The sequence below is a fragment of the Pimephales promelas genome, chromosome 7 (assembly GCF_988280905.1).
Source record: "Pimephales promelas chromosome 7, fPimPro1.hap1.1, whole genome shotgun sequence".
NCBI lineage: Eukaryota > Metazoa > Chordata > Actinopteri > Cypriniformes > Leuciscidae > Pimephales > Pimephales promelas.
Window position 1 is genome coordinate 34,284,256 of NC_142775.1, and position 21,798 is coordinate 34,306,053.

At 36.9% G+C, this 21,798-nt stretch overlaps 1 protein-coding gene across 6 annotated transcripts in view; it reads right to left on the reverse strand.

The window, feature by feature from the left end:
- Nucleotides 1-21,798, reverse strand: part of znf385b (zinc finger protein 385B) — a 139,097-nt gene that overhangs the window by 72,868 nt on the left and 44,431 nt on the right. Inside the window, exon 2 of one of the 6 annotated variants that reach the window (XM_089133374.1) lies at nucleotides 2,792-3,282. The exons of the other annotated variants lie outside the window; for them this stretch is intronic. Within the exon in view, the coding sequence (XP_088989500.1) occupies nucleotides 2,792-2,861 (70 nt within the window). The 5' untranslated portion in view covers nucleotides 2,862-3,282. The remainder of the gene's footprint in view (nucleotides 1-2,791; nucleotides 3,283-21,798) is intronic. 6 annotated transcript variants of the gene reach the window in all.

Here is a 21,798-nt window from a genome sequence, read left to right on the forward strand (position 1 = left end):
TGACCACCACACAAACTTAAAGCACATCACATATGGTAAACATGGAAGCTCAGACATGTTCTTTAATGTTTACCATATGTGATGCGCTCTAGTTATGCGTTTGTGTCAATAAAAAAGCCTAAATTGAATCTGTTCATCATATGAAGTGATTGTATCTTTTCTCAAAACTTGGATTAAACGGTTCAATTCATACAGATTAATTTTTACAACCTTTTGGACATAAAGGTGTCATCAAAGGATACAGAATCTGGACCTTTTGGATTTTTGGTTACCTGGACTTTCAATGGTGGGACAGAAACTTCTCAGGTTTCATTAAAACTTGCATCTTAATCTGTGTTTCGAATTTGTGTTAACATTTATGGGTTTGGAATGGGTTTCTTATGGGTTTGGAATGACATGAGGGTGAGCAAAACATGACAGATTGGTCACAGTTGGTTACGCTGTTGAAAGTGAATCAGACCTAGCAACAAAACACACTTTTAGCCAATCAGCAGTAGGGGCATATACACTCATGATGAGGGAGAAGAAAGAATAAGCAAGAGAAATATGAAAAAAAAAGAGTTTTGGACCCAATTAACTTTCTGCAAAGTATAGGATAGTGAACACTGAGGGTGCCGTTTGGGACATTTTGTAAATTGCTTCATTTCACCTTGGTGCTGTGCTGTCAAACACATTCATTTGAGAACTGCTGCCCTGAGCGGTTGTTTGGCCTGTTGTCATTGTCTAAGATAATATAGCATGTGTGAACAGTCAGGAACTACAGTAAATAATGGCGTCCTCCACAAAGACGCTGTCAGACTCAAAGAGTTGTAAATTATCTATTTTTTTTCTGGCAAGCGCGAAAGGTAAAGGCACAGACCATGGAGCAGTTTGTGTCTTCTAACAAGGACTCAAGTGCTTCAGATGGACATAATCTGTTTTATAATATATCCAGATATCAGCTGCCATTTCTCATGAGACGAATCATTGAATCGCTTTCAAAAAAAGAACATAAAGAATGAGATGGAAAATGCTAGCCAGGCAAAATAATAGTCCCTCAGAAGTATCCGAGAATTTTTTCACTCATGCATAAGAGACTCTTTATTTTGAACATGAGGAAGAGAAACAGCAGCCACAGTTACATTTAGTTTTAGTCTGAAAAAACCCCTTTCACCCAAATTGCTAGCTAATTTCACAAATAATTACAAAGAAACGACAAGGAACACATTGAATTCAACGTAAAATTTTGAAGTGGAACGACTTAAATAGTAGCGCACACATATATACACTACTCCGTTAACTTGCACAGCACTCATGGTATAATGCAAGTTTACCCACAATGCTTCAGAGCATACTTAATAAAACATCAAAAACAGCTTTAAGAGCCATACAGTGTGTCTGTATTTCATTAAGATATCATTAAGCAGACGAGAGGATGCCAGAACTTTATAGGTGGTGAAAAACACAAACAAATAGAGCCTGTGGCAACGTTTTGCTAATGAGTTAAACAAGGGCATGTAGAGATCCCCAGTTTGTTACTATAAAGGCAGAGCACAGATAAGGGGTGGAATTGAGTCAGTCACATGGACATTATGGTTAGATTAGGTTCAGAGTGCACTGAGCCTTGAGACAATGGCACACTGCGCAAGTTAATAGACTAAAGGGGGGTTTGTGTGCAGCAGATGCCGGGCAAGCACACAAGGACAAACCCGTGCTGATGAAGGCATGTAGCTTTGTATGATTTGTTTGAGCTGATATGAAAATGAAACATCCACTTCACCCAAAAATTACAATTCTGTAATTATTTATAGTACAAAGCAATGGATTGTAGGGAATACAGTTGCCACTGAAAAAGTATTGTCAAAAAAAGTTATGAAACAGTGCTCCGATTTTCCAAAATCAAAAATCTTTAAATCACAATCAAATCATGAAAAATGTGTCCAAGAAACAAATATCTATGAAATATGCCATCCTCATTGATTTTATGGCTTACACAAACAATTTGTTTTTTATTTCCCCAAAATCAATTTAGAGACAAAGAGGAACATCTGAGCAATACTATCTTTTTGGAAGTGCAGTGATTATATTTCTGCAGTGAAAACTCTTCTCTCCAGAGAGCATCCTTTTTCAATGCATGTTTTTTAATAATCATAATAATAAATGCTAAAAATACTATTATTAATAATTCTAATTTATTATTGTTTAACAGTATACAGAATACATAAATATAATATTATTATTATTATAATGAAATGTTAAAAAAAATAATGATAACGATATGCACAGAGGAATTCCATATATTAAGCAGATTCAATTATGATTTCACGTCGACTTTATGGGTCGTTGTGATCGAGTATGAGGTGGTTCTCATTAAAAAAATATCCGTAGAAAGACGAGGTTAAAATCGCGCCGCCCTGTGAAAATCAGAGGCGTCTGAAATGTCACGTTTCTGGAACACGCGTGGAAAACCCTTTAGGCCTTCCAATTTCACACTGTTCAGAATTAAACAATATTTTATTGTTTTCTCACCGGCCATTAGATCAGGATGACAACCATTACAAAGATTCCACTTGTGGAAGTTCACTTTTTCCAATTTGTAGATTTATTCCCTGCTGTCTTCACGCTCTTGGACACATTGCACGCTGCGAATCTCTGCAGCGGGACACAAATACTTCACTTAACATGGCTGGCCGCCTCTACCAGACCGTAAATCAAATAAGCTCGCGAGACAATATAAAACCTACTTAAGAGAGATTCCAAGTGAAAGATATTAGACACGTCGTACTAATGAGCTCTGGTGTGGATTGTGTACCTTGACAGGAAAGCCCACTCCCAGGATCACCCAATGCTGTCGTTGGCTCTGGCAGGACTCCTCTGCACATCAGTCATTAAAACACGTTGGAATGTGAACCGCCTGTTCTGTCTCAAACCCGGTCCTCTTTCATTTTATTTCAGCCCTCCCCTCGGGCCTGTCTCTCACTCTATCTATCTTTATCTGTTCGCTTGACCCCTCTTACAATCCTCCGCCTTTGTTTCTCCTTAAATGTCTTTATGTTAGGACTTCCGAGGAGGACCTTATCAAAGGTCCAGGGCCAATCTCGCTGTGAGAGCTCCTTCTCATGCCCGTAGAGTGCTGATGGAATTACCGCTCGGGTTCTGCTTGTTTGTCATCGCCATCTGAGCTGCAGCCCCATGGTGACTGGAATGATCACTCGTGTCAGGTGGGGCACAACTGCTTAATCCTGCTGTGACTTCTTCAGGCTGGGGCCGGGGCGAAATACAATCCCAATCGTGCCCCTCGGGCTGTGGAAACATGGGGCATGAGAATAGAAAAGGAATTGACAATTTGCAGAATTGCCATGGCTGCGTGATACTGTAAAATCTCTTTTCTAGTCTATTGATGAACACAATTATTCACTTTTGGTGCTAGATTAGGGTGTTCACTGACATTTAAAGTGGTCATATCATGCATTTTTAATCATTAATTAAAAATGCATGATATGAAATACACTTACGATAATCGCACGCGCAGATCTCAACAACGTCTCACCGAATGCCAAGATCAGAAGTCAAAAAGCAAAAGTCGAATCAAGTGATCAAGAGTCACAAAAACATGTTAAAGACAGTAAATAAATAAATCTCAGTCTTGTTGTTAATAGTTTTAATTCTTGATAAATCTGTCTCTGTTGAATTCAAATCACTAAATAAATAAATATTAGTCTTGTTAAACAGGCTTTTTTTTTGCTGCTGTGTCTTTCAGACTTATGTAAACACTGTGAATTGAGAAACGCTCTACTGCATTCAATCACAAAAGAGCAGGTTGGACCCAACAGCCCCATCCTTCAATATTAGACTCTTTTCATAGCCTGATTACACAGTGAAAGATCTAATACATGCAATTATCAGTTGCTTAGCTTCTCACATCAAAAAATATGAAATTCGGCAGGTGCTAGGAATATCACAAGGTTTGGCAACTTTATATGTATTTGAATTTTTTGTTGTTGAGGAGAACCCATTGAGATGAAACATCTCGTTTTTTGGAGGGGGTCCTCGAGACAAAGACAAAGATAATACAGCACATATACACTCACTCACACTAAAGTTCTACCTCATCCCGCTTGCCCGGCCCGCCCTGCCCACCTAGCCCACCAACTCCTTATTGGAAACAAATAACATATTGCCGTATTAAGATGCATAACATTTAGCCCTTACATATACACGTCTATACTAGGGATGTGACGGTGAGGATATTTTCTCACCGGTTAATCGGCATGTGACAACACCGGTTATACCGGTGTCACCGCTAATTGCTAATTTAAAGGCAAACGCAAAATGCGCGCATTTGCACGGGCATGAATGGCCATTCATAATGGTGCTGTAGTGCGAAATAGAACTGTTTTGTTATTGTGCCCTGAATATGCGCTATTTTTTTAAATCACTTTCACTTTTAAATTAGCGTCAGTTCATCCTTCGCTTGGAGTTTGATTGACATACATGTGATCTGACCAATCAAAATCCACCATTTTTGCCCAATAAAGCAGTCAGACTCAGGAGAGTTAGTAGATTAACGTCGGTGGAACTTGGCTTTATCAGGCAATCTGTCACGACACAAAACAAGAGGCCTATTTATTGTTTAATTTTCTTTGACTGACCAAATTTGAAAGTTGAGACTTCCCATTTTCTCAAAAATCTCTAAGTTCGTTTAAGACTTTGTTTAAATCATTTAAGACTGGACATTTTGGCATAATTTGTGTGTGTTACTGTTTGTTCACACCGTGTAACACCGTTAACACCAACAACCGTATCTCGCATATGTACACATAAATAAATAAATAAATAAAAAATAAGTATCCCAGATATAAAGGGTATACAAATCAAAAGTTCAGTCACACATGAGGAAAACATTTACAGCAACAGTTTGCTTGCAAGTAAGTAAAGAGAGATATTTTGAAGGAACACAATGATGTGACAGGACAGATCTTAGAGACCCAGGCAGGCTATTCCAGTCTGGAAAGGCACGTCTACCACTCTCTTTGAAGATGTTTGGCACAGTGATGGAGAGATATCCAGTGCGTCTCAATCTATAGCTGGGTATATATGGTAAAAATATTCCTTCAGATAAGAAGGATAATTATAATACACACATTTAAAAATGATACCAGTGAAAAATGTCTTCTGGCTTTGGGTGATAATAAGTACAGTGAGTCATACATTACACAGTGGTGAGTAGTAAAAGGACACCTCATTATTACATATATATCACATACAACATTTATCACTGTGCAGAAAGTTTTGAAGACTGAAAGTTTCAATGAACTCTTTTATCTCAAAAGATCAAGGAAAATTTGATCTCTCATGATATGACAATTTATAGATTCTCATCTGATTGCTGAGCTCCAAAACTAATTATTTGTGGCTTTTTGAAAATAATGACTTGCTGCAATTCATGTATATTTGTATTCATACCGAATACCGCCTGTCAAATTCTAAGTGAGGCTAAAGTGTTATGCCTAGTTGACCCAAAAATGAAAATTCTGTCAGTAATTACTCACCCCCATGTTGTTCCAACACTGTAAGACTTTCGTTCATCTTCAAAAAACACAAAGTCAGCCAATGAGGGAGTGAGCTTACTGAGCTAGCTCTCAGATTTCTTCAAAAAATATCTTATTTTGTTTTCTGAAGATGAACGAAAGTCTTATGGGGTTGGAACAACATGAGGGAGAGTAATTACTGATAGAATTTTCATTTTTGGGTCAACTAGGCCTAACACTTTAACCTCACTTAGAATTTGACAGGCGGTATTCGGTATGAATACAAATGTACATGAATTGCAGCAAGTAATTCATGTATATGGTTGCGTTAGTTCACCATTTTTGGGTGAACTAACGCTTTAAGGAGAAGTCTCATAGTACGATACAAGTTAAGCTTTATTGACAGCATCTGTGGCATACACAACAATTCAACAGTTTAGGGTCAGCAAGATTTTTTTTAAAGTCTTTTATGTTAATAAGTAAGTGTACAAGAACTGCATCTTCAAAGTAAGTCTTAGTGGCAAGGTTTTCAAGAGAGTTTAAATGCAGAAATGCACTGCAACATTTCAGCTGGTTTAAATCATCCTTTAACGGTGAAACTACTATTTTAGGACGATGAACATCTGTGTTACAGAAGTCAATCCAGTGTGCTGTTACGTCGTTCTTATCTGGCGACATTGTGCATATACTGTGGAAGTTACTGGGTTAAACAGCTTTAGGTTATAAAGTGATTTTAAAGGGTTAGTTCACCCAAAAATGAAAATTAAGTCATTAATTACTCACCCCCATGCTGTACCAACCCCTTGACCTTTGTTCGTCTTCGGAACACAAATGAAGATATTTTTGATTAAATTTGAGAGCTGGATCACTGCTACATAGGCTGCCTAAGGGATCGAAACTTGACGGCCCAGTTCAAGAGATTTCCACTACGTATGCGCGAGAATTGCGATCTTCAACAACTTCAGTTCAGTTCTCACGCGTGCGTCGTGGAAATCTCTTGAAATCTCGTCTCAAGCCTACAAGGAAGAAAAGGAATAGTCGAATAAAGTCGTTTTTTGTTTGTTTTTTTTCGCACAAAAAGTATTCTCGTCGCTTGATAATCTTATTTAAACTTAGTCAAGTCAAGTTTCGATCCCTTAGGCAGCCTATGTGGTAGTGATCCACCTCTCAAATTTAATCAAAAATATAATATCTTCATTTGTGTTCCGAAGATGAACGAATGTCTTACGGGTTTGGTACAGCATGGGGGTGTCAATTAATGACTTAATTTTCATTTTTGCGTGAACTATCCCTTTAAAACATTTTAATCACATTTGTTTTGTCTAATGTCTTTTACATTTCAACATCATCCTTGTCCCACAGCTCTCAATTATAAGTTAATTACTGCAAACACATTTTTGTTTGTTTTTGCGAACTAAGGAATGAGTTGAAATTATTTGCTGTAGTAAAGCTTAAAATGCATTGCACCCGGAACGTTCCTTCAGTAGTTGAAAGCGGAACAATACAGCTCTAATAGTGTATAAAGCTTTTGAAGTAAGAATATCAAATACTTTTAAATGCCTCGCTTCATCACTGCTGCTGTGCACCAGAGGCCTGCTGGGAAATTCTCTGAAGAAAATTACCTACAGGCCCCTATTGACACACCAAAAAATACCTCAAGAGTGAATTGTGCTCAAATCAACCCAATTTACCCATCTGACTGCATTATGCTTGTATAGTTAACTTATTCAATAATTGCCTCTCAAAACCGCCAGTCTACCCAGCTGCTACTGTACCTAGAGCTTTCTTTAGGGAGTATTCCGTCTGGTGTTGGAAGGGCGACACCATCCCAGGATCAGAGGAAGCTCATCAAAAACAGATGACAGGGTCTTCAGATCAAGTCTTTTCCAAATAAAGGCTCAAGTACGCCTTGAAGCGTCTAGCACAGCCGTTCCCTTAGAGCAGATTGTGTCTTACTCTGCATTTCCAGTTTCAAAAATTAGGTTGCAACTCTCAGGGGAATTTGCATACACTTATCCTCACTCACAGCATTGAGGAACAGGTAATGAGCGGTTTATGTGGCCAGTCATAGTCTAGAGGAGCATATGAGGCTGGCCAATCAAAGTCAAGGAATTGCCGTCTGCTTGTGAAGAACTGGGTGTCCTTCATTGCACAATGGACAGGCCGAGCTGTCACTTTCCATCTGGACTTTCCTTCTGCTGAAGCTTCTAGCAAGATGTCCTTCATGCTAATCCTCTACCCCTCCTCGAGTCAACCACCCCTCATGCCATACCCCTGCTGGAAGTCTGTAATGGCAACCACTGGCAGGTTCATAAAAGTTCTTACAGTCATGTTTACAGGTTTTTATAGAGGTTTCCTGATTTGTGTCCTCTTTGCTCCTAAGCTCCAACAGCTAAATCACATCCTTAAAGGGACACTTAGTGAAATATTGTCAGCATTGTGTCAGAATGAATTAGTTTGGCAATGTGGACGAGTCGGACCCTTTGGAAGTTAAAAGTACAATGACTGGGCCTATCTACAAACGACTTCCACTGACCTCTTATAAAACTACATGCAATTCCCAGTTAAGGACCGCAGAGCAATAAAAGCTAAATTGCAACCTGAAATGAACAGGGAGCCCATTAAAAGAGCTAATAAAAGGGGCTTCCAAGATCAATTTACAATAATGACGACAATATGATTTCTTAAAACATTTTCCAATTCAATCATGGCTTCTGTGAATCCATGGTCAAAATAGTACAGGGCTCAACAACAAGTTTTTTTAAAAAATTTTTTATTATTATTATTATTATTATTTTTTTACATTTTTAAAGCATGTTCAGAAAGTAATAAAAAATATAAATACATATACGTAAATACATTTTAAATACAAAACATGCACTTTTGAAATATGAATATATATTATTAAGAAATTGTTGATTTGAAATTCAAATTGAAACGGTGTACTATATTGTTAAATATATATTGCAAAGTGTGTTTGAATTACCGCTCAGGTACTGGTTGACTAATGTGTTTATACAAGGGACAACTTTTCCACAATCATTAAAATCTAAATGTATATTGCACAATATTTCAAAAATCACATTTGTACTATTTTTTAATCAGTAAATACATACCACAAAACGTAGAGAGCTATTCACCTTGCACATTCAAAAGTTAAAAGCACAGGTATTTTCAAGCATTTAACAAAAATATGACACTAATGTACATCAGTTGCAGAGTCTGAAAATATATAAATCATTTTTTGGGGAAATGACGGCAAAACAGTGGTAGGGGAAACACAGTCCTTTAATTCAGACAAAATTTCATGAGTTCATGCACATTTTTATTTCTTGTGTTTCTTTAATTCTTTGTAAAGCACTTTGGTCAACTTTGGTTGTGTTTTAAATGTGCTCTAGAAATAAATTATTAAATTATTAATTGATTAATTGATTGATTGATTGATTGATTGATTGATTGATTGATTGATTGATTGATTGATTGATTGATTGATTGATTGATTGATTGATTGATTGATTGATTGATTGATTGATTGATTGATTGACACATGATGAATGCAAGAACATACAATCTGACCAGAAACATTCACAATGACCTCAGAGCATCTTTACTGTTAAACCCCAAAATCTTCTAATCTAAAAAAAAGTGTAACATCTCTAACCTGCCACAGTTGGAAAATTCATGTCTCAGTGGGATACAAGCCTAGTAGACACAATACTAAACATTAAAGAGATGTCAAATCAAAATGTCACAAAAGAAGACAAACTGTGAGGCAGTTCAGAGGCAATTGCCTTTGATGCCCTGTGCTGAGAAAGAAAATATGTGCACAGACAAACTCTGACTTGCTACGTGGCTCTGAGAGAGGACTTGCATATGGAGCGTATCTGTTATTTAAAGAGCAATAGAAATGACAGTCTGGGGGCTGCATGATGCGGTGCTGAGAGAGGAAATATGCAGTATGCACATTTTAACAGCAGTAATGTAACTCTCATTAAAGGAACACTTCAGCCAAAAATTAACATTTTGTCATCCTTTACTCCAAATCTCTATGACTTTCTTCAGTGGAGCACAAAAGGGACATGTTTTGTACATGCTTATATTAAAAAAAGTTTAATAAATGGAGTTATTGTCTGCCTGAAACCAGTCGTTGCAAAATGCCAGCCTATTTATTGGCTCCCTGTGAACAAGTTTGGGCTCCCCCATGTAGTTTGACCCGCTCCCAAACACTGTATTTGGAGCTGTATGCTGGAAGAGTTTGGTTTATGTTATTGAAACATGGAGAATACGCTGTTTTCTGCCCTGCAAAAGCAAATCTAACATGCACTTCCAAAGGATGAGGACTCAGTCTTGAATAGATACTGTAAAACTGGTCCCATAGTTAATGTTTGGATCACTGTGCATCTAGAGCTGAGGAAGATCCAGAGCTGAAATTTATTTAGATATGGCAATGTGCGTTTCATTTCATAACAGCACAGTAGGCTCAGAAAGGAGGGGTTTATAAAGAACATATCCTTTATCGAACCGTTTTAGACACTTGCTTCAATGTATGTTAAGAGCAAATTCTGGATGCATGTAAATCTATTGTAGGAGACCTCCAAAATAAAACAAGAAGCCTTTCAAATAGCATAACTTGGGCACTTTGAAGTATTATAAAAGTCTATAACTTCTGAAATGATGACAATAGTTTGATTTTTGGCTAAACTATCCATTAAAAGACCCAACTCCATTGTGTCTATTAACCCTTGTGCTGCATTAGATTTTTAACACCATTGGTTGCATTAAGGACCAAAAATGGCCACATATTAAACATTGCCTAAAAAAATATTATATATTATTATTATTTTCCACTTTTACCAAGTTAAATCTTTTAACCAGCATCAGTCCTCATCATAACTACCAAAAATGTATTAAATTTCAGGATTTTAACCCTTTAATTACCAGTTTTGTTTGCGAAACCATCGATTTGTATAAGAGGAAAAAACACAAAAATTCAATTATTTAGCAATTTATTTGGCCTATTGCCTAAAATAAGGTGCATTTCCACCCATAGGGAATAAATATGTAGTGACGTCATCTGGTGGAATACACTATATAATGCAAATACAATGCTTTTTCTCTTAAAAATGAAAGGATGTTTGTGCAAAAATCATGTTTCATGTATTACTGACAGCCTCAGATTTAAACAACGTTTTAATGGGTTTCAATGGGCCATTTTTGGTCTTTATGGTGCTGAGTGTTACTATTTGATCTACACAGTGTGTGTTATACATATTTTCCAAAATGGGATCACATTTTTTACATGTATCCAAAAAGTCACAATTTTGCCAAATTTCATACCATTTGCATTAAAACAGCCAAAATGGTCAAAGAAATTAAACTGCAAAAGACCAAAAATGTCCCTAATGCAGCATAAGGGTTAAACAGCAAATCATGGCAAAATGTTAATGCTACACCACAAAAGCATAACCGCACTAAATGATTTCATGTTTATGCTGCAAAGCTACAAAGGAAATCAATCGCAGTGGACAGACGCATTCCCCGGAGAGTCAGACATTTCATTAGACTAATGGTACAATAATTACTTCCCACTTGAATGAAGCAAGTTGCAGAGGAAAGCTTGGAGACCAAACAGCAGGGGATGGAAAACAGGTGCCGATTTGGTGGGCCTTTGTCTTCTTTTTCTATTACCAACTCCCAATTCTTCAGCTAACCTAATCCATGTGTAATACTTATTGGAAGGATGAAAATGAGTTTTGACGTGAGGCTTGGAAATGTGATCCAGAGCCAAAAGGTACAATTCTCTGAACTCCAGAGTCCAGCTGCAGGTTTTCACCATGACATCATCTCCGAATAACATCGTTTTAGGAAAATTGATTCCAGATAACCCTTGGAGTGAGTTTCCAAGGGAAACCACAACTATTGGCTTTCTCTTGTGGACTTTGATTGGAATTTACATCCAAGAATTTATTATACACCTCTCCAGCATTCCAAAGAGTCAACCACTTATTCTCAGAAACATTGAGCATTTCAAGAGCATTTAAGACTGGATTAAGGGTCAGGCGTGTATTTTTGACGGGCTTGCCCATGGCAAACCTACCTCACTTGGTTCCATAGACTAGACTTTACAGACAACTTTTTAATATCCTTGGAGTGTATTACTTAAATGTGCTCTAGGAACTTTGGCCTCCCTCTTGCCATCTGTAATTGATTTGTGTTATGACGTTCCAAACCTTTTTGACTTTCTTTCTTCCCTGGAACACAAAGATGAAATTTCAAAAAATAACAAGGAGAGTCAATCGTTTGGACCGCAATGTGAACCATCCCTTTAATAATAAGCATAGTCTAGTCATGCCTGCTAAGTTTGAATGGACATAAACCTTCTGTTTAGGTTGATGAGGTTTCATATGGAATACCAAAAAAAAAAAAAAAAAAACTAGTCATGCATGTACATTTGCAATCATGCAGAAAGCTCATGCAAAAAGGTATTACTCTGGAAGAACTCAAGCTCTGGTTCAGTGAACTGCAACTTCAGGCTACATTCAAATTCACAGTAGGGAATCTGAAGTCGACACAGTCTGACAGCCAGAGCTTCTAGATGCTCAGATGGCGCTTAACTCATTTTTGGACGGCCACTCCTGGTAGGCAGTAACACAGAGAAGCAGAATATGCGAGTCTCAATAGACATTTATACAGTAATTTTGCAAGTTATGTGCACATTATCCACTCTTCCTGCCTTCTGTCTTTGTGTAGGCTATTCAGCACATGTTACAACAGAGGCACTTAAAATATTCATTTTATGGAAATGATTAAAAAAAAGCTCATAATGCCAATGTATAAAAACTTATTTTTATTTTTAATTCCAGATTATTATTTTTTTTTATGCTAGTTGAAAATCTCTTCATATCCCGATAGCTAAGCAATCATTAAGTTAAGTGGTCTTAATGTATTTGTATTGACTGTCGACGGTGTAGGACCATAAAATGTTTGTCAAGTCAAGTCAAATATATTTATATAGCGCTTTTCTCAATACAGATTGTATCAAAGCTGCTTCACAACATCAATCAAGACAACTTAACACTGTTTGTTTATTCATGGAAAAAAGACAATCAAGTTTGGTAGAGCTGATCAATGATGGGTCATTTAATTTGAATATCCCCATTGTTTGTGCAATAATAGGCTTCGTTCCCACCAAAGCCCACCAAAAGGGCTACAATAGGACATCCTACCTGCCTGTCAATGTACGTATGTTTTCACATACCCTCACATCACACGTCGTCAGCAAGTTACACAGATGTCAGCGTGAGCAAGGGAACCGCAACCACAACCGCAGCCACCTTTTACAGTTCCCCCTAATCCAAAACAACATGTTGACACTCTGTTCACGCCATAACTACTGTCATTTGGAAGAGATGGAAACCAATGAGGTTATACTCGGAGCAGTTCGTGACTCGAATTTATGCATTTCAATGGCAACACTATCAATGCCAAATTTAAAGGGGTGATGAACTCAGAAATCAAATTTTCCTTGAACTTTTGACATCTAAGAGGTCATCATATTATAAGAATATCCTTTAAGTTTCAGAACTGAAAACGGGCTTATTAGTCCAATAAAAGCTTTTACTGACACCAGCCTCAGCAAAGGACTCGTTTTTAAAAGTGGGGAACTATGACGTCAAAGAGGATAAAACACCACCCCCGCAGAAGAAGATCAACTCCTACTTCAACACGGCCGGCTTAGCCCCGCCCACCGATTCGCGCATTACACGCATAGCTAAATAACAGAGGCCTACCTTGTGATGACAAACTGGATCGAGCTACCAAGCAATACAAAATATTGTGCAGTGCGTGGTTGTGGAAGAAGACAGTCGGTGCATATGCTTTCTCTGGATTCCAATAGGACTGCATGGATAAACTTTATTTTTAATGACATTCCAGCTGATGAGGTAAAACATTGTCCGTCCGTTCGCTTCATTTCACTGAGGATTGTTTTGTAAACAAGACTGTGCCGTCTATATTGGATCTGACAGGAATTGTGCAACACACGGACTCTGGGTCGAACATGTATGGGCGAATCATTCCGGTTGCCATTTTACAACGTTGGACGTTTTCAAAACAATTTTCCCCAAGTGCATCGACGGGTGAGTTGAAACTCATTATAATATGCAAAACTGTTATCCACTCACAGCAGTGGGCGTTTACTTCCAAGTCTTCAGTGCGAGACACCCATAAAAACCGAGGGTTTCTGAGCTGGGCTCAAAACTAGGGTAGAAAAAAGCCTATTACTTATTCATTTTGATGTTTTTGAATGAGAAAACCAAGCGAACGTCATAAGTCGACTTCAGACAACAATAAAATAAAATTTAAAAAGCCAGTTCATGACCCCTTTGATATACAACAGTCAGGTGGTACAGGTCTTTCTGATTGTTATTATTTTAATCTTATTGCTTTGTTACATGAGGTAGTTTAACACCGTCTCTTGTGACGCTTTTCTTTGATCCCTGCTGTATGCGTTCATGCGTTTTGAAGGAGGCATGGCTTTGGTGATGCTCTGAAGGGAGGGTGGGATCTCATGCTTTCAATCTTGCTATTGCTAGCCTCTCTGAAAATTACATGCCCTACCTTTATTAAGTCAGACATTTCTGATATATTACAGAATGTAAAATACGTTTATTTCATAAATAACAAGTTACTTAGAGACTGACATGTTTGGCTAGTCAAAAATGTTTACATTCAGCTGCAACAAATTTGTCAAGTTCATTTTTTAACTGGTTTTGAGTGCTTTTGATGCAACAAAGTTGTTTTTATTGTCTCTTATAACCTTTTCTTTTATTTGAAACCCATGGAAATGCAGATCCTGTTGTAAATTATAGTGAAATTCCTTCTGATTGGCTTACGATCTTCTGACTGGCTAAATCCATAGAGGTTATAAAAGGTGACAGTAAGTTTTATGAATAGACTCAAAATATTGCGTCTGTCAGCTGAGCTGCCTATTATTCAAAGCAGCTGGCCAGGCAGCAAAATCCTTTAATATTAATTCACCACACAAAAAAAAAGACATTATCAGCTGTTCACATCTATTTCTGAAATGAAGCCTTTTAAATTGAATGCATCCAATTTAAGAACATGAATATCCTTTCTTTGCATCTGTGTTTTATCGCTTTCTCTTGAGGATGAAAGTGAAGGAAACTCATTAACAAAAGAGGTTAATTTCTCACAGTGATTTCAACAGGAACAGTCACTGCTCCAGCACCAATCAAATATTCATCTTAAACATTAGTTGGAGGATTAAGACTGAAGTTGACTTTTATAAGATTTTACTAGTCCAATAGTGCAAACTGTTTAACTTGGAATTTACCTCAGATTTTAGTTCCAGGTTTTGGAGCCTAAACAGAGGTCTTAAGCATAATAGGATTGCAGGGGTAAGCATTGCGTCACCTAAGCACACTTGAACAATGCTTTAGAGGGGAAAATGAATCACATGAGCCAAGACTTGCACAAGAACACAGTAAATGATAGAGAATGAGCTCTTTTAGATCATAATACACATATTGAGAGCTTAATTATCTCAGCAAACCAACACAACTACTGAAAATCCCCACAAAGTAGAGAAAAATCCAGAATTCTTCTGGAAATGTTTAGAAAAAAAAACACTAATTCTAATGAAAAAGATCATGTTTACTGGTAGCTACTCATTTTTTATCATTATTACGGGCCACATTTTCCAATAAGGCTATTCAACACAGTGAGTCAGCTTCTTCACAAAGGAGACAAACTGAACACCATGTTAACACAAGCTTTGAAATTACATGAATCGAATGCGATTCTCTAAATCCAAGGGCATCACAGGCTCTTTCAGGCATCGTATAGAGTAAAAACTGACAGTAATGGCTCGCATATGGCGGAGATCTCTTTTAACCAAGAACAAACCACACAAAAGCTTGGCAAAGTGCATGTGAATGAGCCACCAGCTGTTTTTCACCATAATTCCACTATCAGGCATCAAGAGAAGACATTTGTGGTGAGGATGAAGCCATAATGCCAGTAATAAAACACAGAGAGGATGTTCATCACACGCAGGTCTCAACCTCCATGCTGTGGTGAAAAGATTCATGTCAGATTTAACAGTTTAGTAAGTCTTCTTCTACATGTAATAGCACAAAACCAACATTGCAGTGTCACCGTGACATATGCTGCCTTCACGTGCCATCGGAATTAACTCAGAGTGCAGAAATAACCCGCCTTAGGGTAAACAGAACAGAACCAACATGAATGTATGCAGATATCATTAATTCAAGGTTTTAAAGTACAATTACTTTGAGAATTTAGCCTGATTCAAGGGGAATCTGAATGCCAAATCCTGACTGGGTGAGAGAAGGAGAGTAATAAGCTCCTGAGAATGCAATAGCTGATGATAATACTGAAGGAGATTATATATGTATACAGTGATAGGCGTTGTATTCCTATAGATATGGATCAGCTGAGAGCCAAAACTTTAAACATGGCGAAGGGGCGAACAATCGCTGCTGTGACTGGCATTCGTTTATCCACAACAGCTACACTGCCTTGTCTCGTCAATGGCTGTCAATGACTGGGGCGTTAAATATAATTTTGGCTTTAATAAGATTTGCCGGTAACCCTTTACAATAAGGTTTTATTTATTAGTAAACATTACTACATTAGTGAACATGAATTAATAATGAAATCCACTTCTACTACATTTATTAATCTTTGTTAGTGTTCATTTCAACATTAATACATTATTAAAATTAGTTAATGTACTGTGAACTAACATGAAAAAAACAAAGAACAGCTGTATTTTTTATTAACTAACGTTAACAAAGATGAATGGTTGGTTTATAGTTGCATTAACGTTACTGTAAAGTGTTTCATCGATTCTCTTAATAAATAGGCAAGAATAAACCTGGTGTCCTCCGCGATTTACGTTTTTTTATGACAATAAACCTTTGAATGCGACAAGCTCATAATCACAACTTCAGAAGTGGGAAATAGTACGAATAGTAATAGGCAGCAATAATATACACAGCTCATTGAACTCATCCCTTCTCTTCAGATGATATGTGTCTGTCATGAGATCACAGCATTAGCAAACCAGAACAATCCAATGATCCAAAAAGTTCCTGATGAACAAAATCAAGGCCCGTCCTACATTTAATTTTTTTCTTTTTTGAAAAACTGTTTAACTCAGATTCCATTTCATGCCGACTTTAAACGTCTTTCTCAGCCAAACCTATATACGAAGAGTTCAGATGCAAAAGCCTCTAAATGCCATTTGAAATTTTCTTCTAGAATGATCATTTTTATCAAGCTTGTATATTTAAGTTCAGTAATTTCACTTAAATGACAATTCATTGCCTGAATGTTGAGACTATTTGTTACAGTGATTTTACCACAATAAAAATAAAAATAAAATAAAAATAAAAATATTGCTATAATTTATGGTCTCCAGCTTATTGCTTTATACACGACACTGGCATTATTTTGTAAATTCTTGTTAATCAAGAGACCGCTATATTTGTTTACATTTATAATGAAATGGTGGAAATCTAGATCGGTACTACTGCGGTTATGTGCATGTGTGCAAATGTCCAAATCAATTAACATCAGCTGTGATCTGAGACGACTGAGATTGCGTGCAGAGTGGCTCAGAGTAATGCATCAGCAACACTGGCACAGCATCCGTGTTTGCCGACTATCAATGCTGAAATCCTAATTGCTGCAGCACTACTACAGCAATGATGAAGTAACAACATTAGAGATAGTTTTCTCCAGAGACGCTGCAGAGTAAAGATGACAGGGGCCTCCAAGGTAAAAACAGCGAAAATAGAAATAACCCGTAGAAATTCGAGATGCTGGGGAAACCAATATCTCGCCATTATTTTTTAAGTTGAGGACATGTGAAATGAAGTGACTTCCATTGATGAGGCTAATCTAATTTAATGAAACTGAAAAGGTGGGTAAAGTGAAGAATCAAAGAACCATTCTTACGCGAACGTGAATATTGGATTGGGGCGATACATGAACGCTGCTTTCATGGTGCTTCTTAACTACTGCATATTTACTTTTTCTGCAGCATTAATGGCTATTGACTCACATTTTATCTCATGGTCAGATATTTCTTCTTACAACTGCTGATAAGATGAAAAGAAGCAATTATTGTGGAAATAAATCGTATGAATGAGTCTACGGAAAGGACATGGGAAAAAAACTGCCCAGTTTGAAGCTAAAACATTTGAATACATTTGATACAACATTCAGGCTTTATATGAAGCAGCTGAAATTTATCTTAAATCAACTCTCTATATTCCATATCTACTAGTAATGAGTACTTTTCTCTGTGAAGATTCATGAGCCAGACAGAAAACAAATTAAAGATGAGCAAAAAGGGATAAAAAACACATGCCAGTGTCTCTAAACCTTTAAAAAGACCAATTCTCTACAAAAGTTGTCCTGGGTGAACCACATTTCGTTTGTATTTCATGGACCAACATTTTTATGTTTAAATGACTAATAACCAATTTCCACAAACAATTTTAGCATATTATCTATTCTTATTAATGCAATTATACTAAATGGTCGCATGTTTATTGCCATCTTTCTTTGAAGCTTCACAACTGTTCAAAAACAGTAAAGACATTTATATTTCAACCCTGGTTGAAAAAAAAATCTATTTCAAATAAATTGTGGTACTTTAATCATCAAATAATCCTGAAAAAAAGTATACTTTAAAAAAATACTAAGCAGAACAACTACGTACTTCAAAATGAATAGATGTAAAAAGGCTAAAAAGTTAAGTAGTTTATGGTAAATGTACAGTATATTAAATAAGTAAGGACCGCAAAACACCAAGCCAATAGTCACCTTTGGCCAGCGTTGGGCCATCGGTGAGAGTCTGTCGGTGCTCCCATCAGTGTGTTGAATCGCGTCGGCTCCATCGGTGAGAGTTAGTTTAACAAACAAGAATAAAAGCTAAAGTGAGGTAAGAAGTCAAGACGTCATCACAGACAGAAGCCTGTTTTAATGTTGCATAATCTTAACGGAGCACTCCAGTATGCATATATTTTCATAACAACAAGAGCCGCCTGGAAAGAAGAAAGTGAACAGCATGATTGATCTTCAAAATGCCAAGGACAAGGATTGAGGACACGCAACAGGAACGAGCGCGACTGACAATGAAAGCCGAGGAGACTTACACACTTGTCGGCTTTTTAGATGGATACCGAAGCGTTTTAGGTTGGGTAGAATCTGCAATCTCTGACCCAGTTTGTTTGCTGGATGCAATACGATGTGTTTCTTGCCAACTGTCATCCTAGGGTGTCGAAATACTATTGCGTGAACTGGCAGTGGGCGAGATCACACGGACCAAAAGAAAAACAGACCTTCTAACAAGGAACACACATTTCAAAGTACAATAGCTGGCTGTGGAAATGTTTTTCAGAGAAATGAGAATGTGAACTCAGCATGTTTCCTAAATATCTGCAGACATATTATGGTATTTTTATGCTTTAGTCGAGTGAAAAAGTAATATATACATAGGGGTGGGGGGGTGTGGTGGGATCGATACAGCATAGCATCACGATATTTTCTGTGGCAATACTGTATCGATACACGGGCGCCAAGTATCAATCTTTTTTTTGCAATTTTAATTGATTTATTTGATTAATTTGGTAACACTTTATAATAACTACACGCTAATAATAATTAGTTAAGTATGAGTAAACCATTAATTCATCATTCATAAAGCATTAATAGACATTAACAAGCAGTTTATAAATACAGCTATAAATGTTTTCTTCTTAATTTAAAAGCGTATCTATAATTTGTTAAATAATTGTATTTTCATCCTTTATTAATGATCAATTTATCATTTCTAAATGAAGAATTGCAATTTTTATGAACCAGTTCTTTGAGAGTTGTCAATGGTTCATAAGATTACTTAGAGTGTGTAAGTAAATGATTAATAAACTATTTAAATGTACATTCATACAGCTTATCATTCAGACATATAGTGATGGTTACTTAGTGTGTTCATAAATGCTTTATTAACATGTATCAATGCTGTAATTCAGGGTTAATTTGGGTAGTTATAAACCATTTAGTAGTGGTCAGTTGACTATGTTCGTGAGCTCATCTAAAGTGAGGACTATTCATGCCTTGTAAAGCATTTTTAAAGGCTGTTAAATATATGTTAAATATTAAATATCTTCTGTATCACTGCGTTGTGTTTGTTACTTTTTACTGTTTAGAAGATTGATGAGCCTTTAAATCGCCTTTATAAATGCTTTACAAAGCATGAATAGTCCTCACTTTAGATTAGCTCACAAAAATAGTTAACTGACCACTAATAAATGCTTTATAACTACCTGTATTTACTACATTTACTTACACTTTCTAAGTGGTCTTATAAATGACTGACAACTCTTAAACAACTGGTTTGCAAATAATGTTATACTTCATTTAGAAATTATTAATTGATCATTAACAAAGTATGAAAATACAATTATTAAACGCATTATAGATATGCTTATAAATCAAGAAAAAAGCATTTATAGCTATATTTATAAACTGCTTATTAAGGTCTATTAATGTTTTACAAATGATGAATTAACTGTTTACTCATGCTTAACTAATGATTAATAGCGTGCAGTTATTATAAAGTGTTACCATTAATTTTAATTAATTTTTCATTTAATTATAAAATTATCCGTTTTATTTTCCGGTTTTCTTCATTGGTTTTTCTATTTTTCACGGCTTGAGAACATAGGTTCAATCCGAAATCGCCCCCTAAACCCTCATTCCCCAAGTTAGTCCACTAATACTGTTCACTTGAAGGAGTGAATGAAAACGAGTGAGCAAATTCGGACAGCCGTTGAGCGTAAGCTATACACGTTAATGCAGTGCAATGAGGGACAGAGACGCGATCTGACACGCATCCCATTTTCTCTAGGAAAAAAATATACTATGGAAGTCAATGAGGCCAGAAACTTTCTGGTTACTGATATTCTTCTAAATATAAGAAAATCAGCTGAATACATTCGAAAACGGTAAAAATCAATAGTTTAACTCTGGGGGAGTGGTAAAATGAGCCTATTTCCAAAAAAAAGTGGAGTATCCCTTTAATTAAAGTGAGTTGAGCAGTTTAATTTTCCTAATTTTTTTGTGATGTCTTTGAATAATATGGGGAACATGAATCGCAATATATCGCAGAATCGAATCGCAATACTTGCTATGTAATGAGAATTGCAATAATATTAAATCGTGGCCCAAATAAATCGTCACATTTTTACCAATTCCCACCCCTAAGTTGCTTTTGTTACAAGAACAATTTTCAGGAAAAGAAACTTACCTGTCGAATACAGTCGTTGGGCACTTCCATAGATGGTGCTAATCATAGGTAGACATTTAGACATTTTACATAACTGATTTAGTACAGTATAAAAGCATGAATGTTGGTGAAAACAGACAAGCTCTATTTGACAGCTGTAATGACTATGAAATGTCCATAAATTCTTTTTGTGTTCTACAAAATATAACAACATTCAAGATTGAAAGTAATTAATGACATGATTTTCACTCTTGATTCATTCATGTCAATCAGCTGGGGATCAGAGTTCTTGTGAAGGGGGAAAAAACAAAAGGACTCAGCGTGCCAAGCGATTACGGAGGAAAAGAGGCAGAGATCGGTTTGAGGCGGCTGTCCGGTCTGAGGGGAGAAATCGATTAGTGGAGCTAATAAAATCATGGCTCTAAAAGCCGGCCGACTCACCGCGGCTCTGCTGACATACAGCTCCTTTACGCGGAGTGCTTATTGATCTGCCAAGGAAGTTAAACTTCATGTGCATTGTCAGCCACACACACTCACAAGATGGTTGTAAAACACTCTCACACATAACAGCGGTGCATTTCAGAGACAAGTGCACACACATTCATGCTGTGCGCTTCCCACATAAACACAAAACTGTGCACGAAAAGCCATTATATGGAATTAGATGGCGGTAATGAATCGTACATTTCCCAAAACTGACAGTCATTCCAGAGAATTAATTCAATAATGCCCTTGGTGTCTCAGTTGGATGGTTAGCCCGCTCTCTGGTGTGTCATTGTGGTGTTTTATCTCACACAGACACCTTGACTTTTTCGATACTGCATCGGGGCTAGAGACAGAAAGCAGCCAATCCTGGCAGTGAACCACAAACTGACCGTTGCAATAAAAGAGCCTGTAAACAGGGGAAAGAGAGCAGGGATCAAATGCAATTTCATGCCTTCAAAG